Consider the following 9,718-nt stretch of genomic DNA (forward strand, 5'->3'; position numbering starts at 1 on the left):
CATGAAATGTTCATGTATTGTAATGTCCTAAATCCACCTAAATTTCCACCCATCACAGTCTGTTTTTTCGCTAATATCATTTATTTCATCTGCACCAAAACTGATAGGGCTGATGTTTACATTCCTCCTTTGGGAACAGCATCTTTGTATTACTATGGAGAGGCATCACCACTCTGTAAGGGTCCAAGGAGCTGAACTCATACACGTGAAACCGAGGAATATCTATAACCTACACGTGACTGAAAGAGGGAACATCTGTCCCCCTGCAACTGCAGCGCTGGTTCTAGTTCACAAGTTTGGGTTGATTATGCAGTCTTGGGACTAGCTTAAAAATCTTACAGTTTTTAAAAAGACAGCTACTAAAGTTACACAATAGATGCTGAGGTTGTGGTTTTCCTGCAAAGCATACATGAAATGCATCCCGGCATGGCCAATTTTGTTCCATCTCCCATATTAATTTCCAGTCCTGGGATGAGACTATTTGCTAACTACAACCTCCATCCTAGACCTCAGTAATTTTTTATTTCAGATCAACTCTACCTCAGATGTGAGGAGGTTTATAACGAGGTTTACTAGTTTGAGCAATTCTATATGAAGGTTTAATGGCTCCCTCCTCTATACATAGCAATGTCCTTCACAACCATCTCCAAGACCCTGTATGAATACAAAACTGTACAATATAGCTGGAAAGTTATGTAAAAAAGGAGTTAGACCTAAGTAGGCTAACAGATTTGTGCATTTCTCAAATTCTCAGTTCAACTGGGAATGTAGGAAAAAGGAAAACTGAGTTCAAATAAATCCCTCAACTAGACAAGGTTTTGACACCTCCCACCATGAAATGGCTTGTTCCTATTCAGGCTGCCTGGATAAGTTAATCCTTTGTCCCTCTGTTCAGTTTGCAACCATGGTATCAAGGCCTAGAAATACTTAGCAACCAATATCCTGGGTCTTAGTCTAAATTCTTCTTAAACCCTGGCACTTGATAATGATCTGACAATTAACACCATTCCATATTCCACTTCTAATTCAGACAAACCCAGCTATGCATAGGCAAATTCTGTATCATCTGAACCTGGTGAAAATACTAGTACTATTTTTTTTCAAATCACAGGCCATTGATTGGTAAAAATCCATACAGTGTAAGGGACCACCTGGATAATGCAGAGTGACCTTTGGGATAACAGCTGAGGCCAAAGACTTCTCTTCTTTTCCCCAGCCAGTAGTTCCTGCCTCAGACTCACCAGTTGTTTGAGCCGTAGCAGTGGACAAGGCCTGTTACCCTTTCTCTATACATTATAATCAGTCATTTGATTGGGTAATTTTACCAGTGGGTCATTTCAGCACCTTTTTGCCCCATCTCAGCTGACAGGAGAGAGGAGAAGTGATATCACCTTTTACATATCTCTCCATGCCCTCATATTTACATACTCTAAGAGCAATGAAGTTCCTTTGAATCTCTCCTGTCTGTAGCTCTACAAACCACTAGAATTTAAAGATTTTAGAGACTTAAAACACGATCGGGTTGTAGCAGAGGTCTCTGATGGCTTCTGCACAATGTTAGCTGGAAAATCTGTTCTGCAATCAGAACAGGTTGCATATCGCAAGTGCTGTCTTTTGAATAGCTATGTGAAAAAGAGAGCCTATATAAGAGATAAACTAGAGTGACATGTAAGGACCTTTCAGGACTGGAAAAATCCTAATTCAGTTAAAGGCCAGGATTCAGAGATTAAATTTGCCATGCTATTCGTGTTTTTCACCCTTACCAGTGGTGGCTTCAATGCTTTTCAACTGAAGCAGAAATTCTGCAGTAGACCTGGCTGCATACCTATGTATGCGTGGGCAGGTGCTTGCACATATAACACAATGGAAGCTTATGAAAACAATATTGTAAAAGCACGAGCAGTATAGGTTATTCATTATCAAAATAACATTAACAAAGCAAGAATATTTAGCTGTTTCACACTGGAAAACAGAAAAAAAATGGCGATTATCTTCTAAAGCGCCTTGAGACTTCCTCCAGTGCTGCCTTTGCCATGCTCAGCAGGAGTTGCCACATGCCCATCTCCTGGGCAGAGCCCCAGCCTGGGGCTGCAGCATTTGGGGACAGCCAGTGAAATCCCCACTGAGGACTCCTGGCAGCACGCAAGGGCACAGGCACTCTAAGATGTCCAGGCTTCAGGAAAATAAATAAATAGTAATAGAGCACCAACAGACACTCTTACACATTATAATCTTTTGCTTGTAAGTTGTATAACAGCAGTGTAGCACACGAGAGCAGCACAGCTGCATTACGTTGCCACTACTTGCCAACCACAGAGTCCCACCTACGCTGCGTGACACCGCGCTACTCCAGTGTACGCTCGGAGTGACATTTACTCCCTTCTAGAGGGCCAGGAAAGAGGCATTATTTTCTTGCCTGACAATGTGATTATAGTAGCTCTCAGCATAGAAGAGAATTTTACCCGCTACATTTAATAAACCTACATTTTTGTTCCTTCCTAGCAGTTGCTTTTCCCTACAGCAGAAAGGCAGGCACAAGTCAGCAGCCACCTGAAACGGAATTAGCCATGTGTACTTCGGGGGGGATGAATGCAGAACACGGATACTACAATTCTGACCAAAAAGCAACTAGACAAAAAAACCCTTAGACACGCTGTAGCTAGATGAAAGATAGGCTTTAGAAGCAGATAGTACAACTACTCTGAAATTACAGCAGATTGTAGTCTGGTTGCAACCCAGTTTCTGTTAGAAAAAGCAGGTTAATAGAAATCGAAATACTCATGAAAGTGACATGATTCCAGCAGGCTGTTACAGAGTTTTTACCTGCTGTTACCTTTTAAAAACATGAACTGTGATTGTTTTTTGAAGAAAATGCCTTATTTTTCATTTTAAATTGGTATTTGATATTTATTTTTAGCATTTTTGTCATATGATACAGTAGATCATAAAATAAAAAGCCAAAAGTCAAATACATGGTTTTCTTTTTGTTCCAGAAAATTAATTTTAGAAACAGTCATTAGAAGAAGTTCAGGTGTTCAGTTTTCATCTCAATTTTAAAAAAGTAACATTTTTGAAGATTTCAGAAACCTCTAATACAATTATCATGGTTATTGCTAGCTCTACTTTTAACTGACCACAGTTCACAGAAGTATAGGTGCTTTGAAGTCAGATTTAAGACCTTACATTTTCAATGTAAAAACAACTACAGGTTTTTACCTTAGAAAGATAGAAAAGGTTTTTAATATTTATATTTAAACCAATTTTCAAATGTAATAGAAATCTCCATGAGGGTCTGAAATACATCAAATACATCCCTTTAAAGTCATTAGTATACAGAGAGCTGGAGAGGTGTCTGTGAACACTTCTGTCCATGAGGAATTCAGATTGCCTGTCTTGAAATTAGTCACTCAGAAAGCAATCTGAATCTTAGGCAGATTGACTCAGAAAATGAAAACCCGATCCCGTAAGGAGAAAGTGGATAGCCTACTAGTGCTTGTCCTCTACCAGATGAAGAAATAACTGTCCCTGAGTGAGTATCCAAGAGCTGTGGTTATTCAGTCTATATATCACGCATTCTAAAGGAAAAATTACCTGATTTTGTGGCAACCCACTTCCTCCAGAAAACCCACATAAAACCTTCCTAATTCCCCACTAGTTTATACATCCTAAATTACTTAATGCCAGTGGAGTCAAATTTGACTTACTCCAGTATGAGACATATATCCAAGCCCTGCAAGGCTGCATTTGCAGAGATTCGTGTACCATTTTATTCCATTTTAATAACTGAGCCCTAAAACGTCTAGGTAACTTCAGCCAGAGATTTTGGAGTTTGAAGCGTATAACTGGCAGAGAAACAGACCCTCCAGTCTACTTCGTCTCAAGTTAGAGCAGGAGAGGTGCCTACTCCAGAGAGGAGCAGGTGCCTTTCTTAAGGGAGGGCGCTGAGCATCTCTAGTGCCCAGCACAGTTGTTGACTGTGGTGCATCTGTGACATTTGTAACAGGGAGCAACAAACTTCCTACCCTCATGAAGCATCTCCTCTTTCGGGGGCAAGGTCTGTGAACCTTTCTGAGCTTTGGCACTGACGTTCATTCGCAGAGCAAACACCCAGCACAAGGCAGCCTTAGTCTCAGAAACCCAGAGTACGATGCTTACCTCTGGCTGTAAGAGAACTAACATTACTCATTGTAAGGGATAAAAGAATGAAATCAGCTCTGCCCACCGCCCTTCCACAGTCCCGTCAACCACGCAATCCGAGCTTACGCTGCTGGCACACAGACTGTGGCAAACTTGAAAAGAAAAGACAACCAGACAGTCTCACTTGCATGCAGCACACATCTACCCTCAGCTTGCCACAGTACGCTCTGATATTCTTGGCTGTTCTTTTCTGGATTATATTGGTTGTTATAGTGAGCTTCCCATTGTAATATCTCAATGTCTGGAGAGCAGCCAAGGAAATCAAAAGCAAGGCAGTATTGCAAGTTACTTTCAAAAAAAAAAAAAAAAAAAAAATCTCCCCAAACCCAACAACAACAAAACCCCCCACCCTCAGGAATTTCTCATTTTCAGAAATGATGGTTTTGATATTTTAGTAATAGGATGTTTGTGATTCCTAAGTATAAAATAGAACTGGGCTTACAACAAGCCAGGGGGAGATGTTTACACATATAAATCCTACTTGGATGTCTAATTCTTGTTCACTTCCTATAAACACCTTTGCAGATCTGGACTTTACTAATCTTAACATGAGTTCAATGAGAGATTAGGAGCACTGCGAACTCCAGCTCAGGAGACATAAATTATCTCCTATTAACACAAAGGTGGCTCCCAGGTCTACCATTTTAATTTTTACAAAAGGTACTCAGAGGACAGCTTCAAGAAAAGGTCTTTTGCACCCAAAGAGATCACATCTCAGATGATTCATACAACATTAGACTGCTCAGTAAGAAGAAAGAAGTTAAGTGAACCAGCCTGCAATGCAGTCTTAATTTCTATAGAGCAGCAACTGAAGCAATGTTAGGTAATTCATACATGAGAATGTGGCTTCCCATACCAAGAGCAGAAAAAAACAAAAATAAGGTACCAAAGAAATATAGAAGAGCCTTACCTCAATGTGAACTGATCTTCTGTTGAATTTTTAGCAATAGATACAACGAAAGTCAAAATGTCACCTTGCTTGACAGTCTTTGGCGCGTATTGGATGGCAATGTTATTATCCAACCTCATTTCATTTAAGGAAGGGCCAGCATGTGTCTGGTAAAGGAAAACACTTCCAATCCTCTGCAAGGGAGGTCCTGACTCATCAATGTCATTGCGCCCTGGTCGGATCCCATTACTTTTCCTTACATCCTCCTTCGTGCATTCCCCTCTCTCATCTCCTGGCTGTATGGCATAGTAAAGCTCCACAGGGCTCCCTTCAGACTGATCCATTAGTTTCTTACGGCCAGCAACAACTGTTGGGGGGTTAAACCAGCTCGGCAGGAGTTCCAGCTCTGCCACACACAACCCCAGGTCCCCTTGCAGCCTGCAGCTGCCTCTGACTTCCCGCGTCTCTCGAAAGGCAAATACCCGGAGGCAGGGCAGCCGCTCGGTGGTGCTATAGTCATCCCAGTCCCTGCCCACAATGTAGAACAGGATCTGGACTTTGGGCTTGCTTGGGTAAATCTTGTCACTCATTATGAAGGCTTTAAGTTTCCAGTTGAAGGAGAACTTGTTAGTAGATCCAAATGGGTTTGAAGACAACATTAAGTCCTGGGGCACTACTTGTTCAATGAAAAAAGGTCCATAGCTGGCATTTAACACAGGTGGCCTCTTGGATTTGTAGATCAGAAAGGATTCCACTCGGGACTGCAGGCTGGAATTCCTCATAATATCCTGGTTGGCTTCCTTGAGAAAGAAGGAAATATCCGCATTGTGGATACGATAGCTCACAGGCAAGTAAGTTGGCAGTAAAGAAAATCTTTGTATGCTCTCCAGGATCCCACGACTCTCAGTCACTGTTAAAAAGAAAGGAGAATTTAGAAGACCAAATGTAAAAAACATTCCATATTAGGTTGCAATCAGATCCCTCCCCATTGTAAAGATAACATAGATCTGGTAGAAACCTGGAGAAGAAGCAAAATTATTAGCACTACTGAGCTGACTTTAGGTTTCACTGCAGTGTCTTTGGCCAGTTCCCTAAGAATCTGAGTTTACCTTTAAACTGTAGCATGCCTTAGAAAAACACAATCACAGCTGGACTGATAGTGCCACCAAATCTGTCACAATTCTTGGAAAGTGGTTCCAGTGGCCAGTACCACCCTCTCTCTGCTGCACTTTGCTTCCTGTCATATATCTACCGTCTCTCACAGGTGACCCCCTTACCAGCTCACTAGTCAACCCAGCAAACTGCCCTTCATCCAGCTGCTGGTGCAGGAGCTAAGTGCTTGCCAGAGGCTCCAAAGACCAATTCAGATCACCTGAGACTTTCAGATAATGTTTATGAACAGGGATGAATATTACTCTCTTAATATTGCCAGCTAAAAGCTTTATAAAACTGAACTTTAAAAACAATCCATGATTCACCAGCTTCAATATTAAAGTGTCATAAGATATTAAAAATAATAAATTTTCTCTATGTTTGCCTGTGCAGTTTCAATCTTACAGTTCATATTCCTAAGAAATTTTCTACAACATTGAGCCTTAAAAACTTACTGAGAAAAAACAAAAACAAAGCTGAGATTCCTTTGAATTCACATGACTCATGAAGCTGCTGTCTCATAAAGCAGTTGAGAACTCACAGTAAAATCTGAAGAGCTGGCAACACTTCTCTCTGCTTTTAGGTAGACCATATTCAGCCTAGATTTACCTCATGCTCCTTATTCACTCATGCAGTGATGTAACCTCCCTGCATTAATGGGGGCTTCACAGTGGTGCAGGTGGTGTTAGCAGAAATAACAAGAATCATCAACCCATGCAGATGCAGCCTAGGTAGATGGTGTTTAATGTAGTTAGCTTGGATAACAACAGGTTATGTTACGTTCTGCATGGCAGCTGGATAAAAGCTAGCTTGTGTAGGTTTACCCATGCCAAAGGCTGCATCTTCACTTGCAACACAGATTTATTACGGGAGAGCAAAGTTGCCCAACCAGCACCTGCAACACAAGACCACTGCACAGACAACATTAAAAAAGAAATCTGATTGTTACAGCAAGCTGCACCTACACAGGAAACCAAAGTAATGATTTCACATCAAATACTGCTCATGGACCAGCTATATTTCACTTCAGCCTTATTTTCAGGACTGTCAAGCAATACATGGACTTGAAGCCGTTTCCCACACGAGGCTGAATTTCACTTTAAAAACAGTTAGGCCAACAACCATTCACACAAAGGCTCCTTCACACCACTCCAGTAGTAGAGGACTAGAGGATTTCAAAAAGAGCTTTATTTGCATCCTATTTATGATCCCTTCCATTTCACTTCTTCTGTGAAGAAGGTTTTTTCTGTAAATAACCATTAGGACTCGCACCACTGCTGTTGCCTAACCCTACATTGTTCCTTAATACAACTGTGTTATCTGTATTGTACTGGTACTGTACACCACTGGACATCGGAAGAACATTTTCAAAGACACAAATGACTCTTACTGCCAGATATCTCTTTTAACTGTGCCATTGAGCAACTACCTGAGGCAGGCTATTGTACTAAGGAATAAGCTCTCCATCCTTTCTAGGAACTGTCAGTCCCAAAGAGTAAAGACATACACTGTTAAACAACAATACCAGATGCAAATACAATACAATATTTCCTATTTGAACATCCGACCTTCATACCTACGGATAGGCATCCAAATTGTGCAATAAATTGCATATTTTTCCAAAGCAACTTCAAATCCTTATACTTAATTCAGAAAGGTGACAAAGGGTTACCACAGGTATTCATGCAAATCCAGTTTCCCAAGCCGTATTGCACAAATGCTTTATTAGTTCTTATTTTGTTTGACATCTGAGCTAAATATCTATTGTCTAGACAAGTACTATGGTTGCCTAAGCTCACGTTAGTTACTCCTAACCACCCAGCTACCATGCATGCTCTGCAATCTCTGCACAAGGCTAGCATGGGCTTGGTATCTTCAAAACCTCTGGGAAGGTATTAGTTCCTAAAAACTCCAATTTCAGACCAGAAACTCACCAGAACCAACCTGGAAAACACCTCTCAGCAATGATCATCTATCTACCCATGGGTGGCATGACCTGAAAGAGGCTCTTGCCTTTGCAGGCGATGAAGGGAAAGGTACCCACACCGACGCCACCCACGTGTCACGCAGGTGCCTCCACAGTAAAGCAGGCAGTGCAGAACATCTCGCTGTACCACCAACTTGGTCAGACCTCACTTGAGCCACTTTGTTCGTGCTGGTGTTCCAGGTCCAACAAGTATGGGTATTACTACTTATTTCTCCTCACTCTTTGTCTGTGTATATTGCAAATGCATCAGATAGAGGCTGTAGCTTACTAGGTATGTCTGAGTATCACCTAGAGAAATGGGGCTGTGATCTCAGCTAAGGTCTCCAGGCACTGAAGCAATGCAAAACAATAAACTGAAAAATAGGAGTAAAAGTAATTTGCTACATGGAAAGGAAAATAAGCTGGCTATAAAGAGCAAGCAGATAAGGATGGGCATGATTCAGCTGTGAGACAGAAGACAAATCTCAAACAGAGAAAGGGGCCAGCTGCAGAGAGGAGAGTTTTGCAGTTTTGGAAATCTCTCTCTCCTCCATCTTGACAAGCTAAAATTTCCTATCCCTCCAGCAAACAGTTAAAATAAAGCCTTAATTTAAAAAGTTGAATTAATGCCAAGTCTTCAGCACCACCTGGAAGTAGAATTAAATTCCATCCGAAGAACCAGGAAATGGCCTCAGCCCATCATCATCATATGAGACTCTGTAAAGAGCAGCAGCAATAAAAGGCTGAAGTGATCCCAGTGATCCTCCCTGGAGGAGGAATAGTCAGCTGAAGGGTAGGAGCACTAGATTTGTTTAAATTTAGGAGCAATCACGCCCAAGGATTTTCTGCTTGTTTTTACCCAGAGTAAACTGCAGGGATTTTTGGGATGCAAAAAAACACCTTTTGCTCTAGCCTTGATATCCTTCTGCATTCAGCTCCCTCTCTCTCTCTCCAGATATTTATTTGGAGCAGATGACGTTTTTACAGATCCTTTTCTAGAGAATCCCCCAACAAAGATCTCTAATAACTCTAAATGGCTTTGCTAGTACTTAGAGAGTTGCAGGGACACATCTCTCCTATCCAGCCCTAAGGCAAAATCTGTTCTGCTGTTGCACTCCTCAGATCACCCAGCCCATAACATCGTTCCTCCATCTAATGTCCCATTTATAAATTCCACACTCATTTCGCCCTCCTCCCAACAGCTTGGCAAAGCACCATTAAACACAGTGAGACATCAAGGAGGCAACTTGGAGAGAGGAAAAAGCTCAGGGTATTCAATTTTTTATTTCCCTTATTTTGATTGCAGCTCGCTTCCTTGCATTCCACAGGGAGAAGTACATTATTTTTATATTAAAACTAACAGAGTGTTTCGCCTCATAATTTTTTAATCATTTATTTTAGTGCTTAATTATCTAAGGGATTAAAAACCTTCCTTCTGTATTCCCCATCTCCACAGGACAATACTTCCTCAGAGTTTGTAAATCAATGATTCTCTGGAATAGGAGAGCAACATG

The 9,718-nt window shown here is 41.3% G+C and overlaps 1 protein-coding gene across 1 annotated transcript in view; it reads right to left on the minus strand.

Annotated features, from left to right (window-relative positions):
• TMEM132D (transmembrane protein 132D) overlaps nucleotides 1-9,718 on the minus strand; it is a 272,972-nt gene that overhangs the window by 203,050 nt on the left and 60,204 nt on the right. Inside the window, exon 2 of the mRNA XM_026058813.1 lies at nucleotides 5,108-5,996. Coding sequence (XP_025914598.1) covers nucleotides 5,108-5,996 — 889 coding nt within the window. The remainder of the gene's footprint in view (nucleotides 1-5,107; nucleotides 5,997-9,718) is intronic.

This window comes from Apteryx rowi, unplaced genomic scaffold (genome assembly GCF_003343035.1).
Source record: "Apteryx rowi isolate R43461 unplaced genomic scaffold, aptRow1 scaffold_15, whole genome shotgun sequence".
NCBI classification, from domain to species: Eukaryota; Metazoa; Chordata; class Aves; order Apterygiformes; family Apterygidae; genus Apteryx; species Apteryx rowi.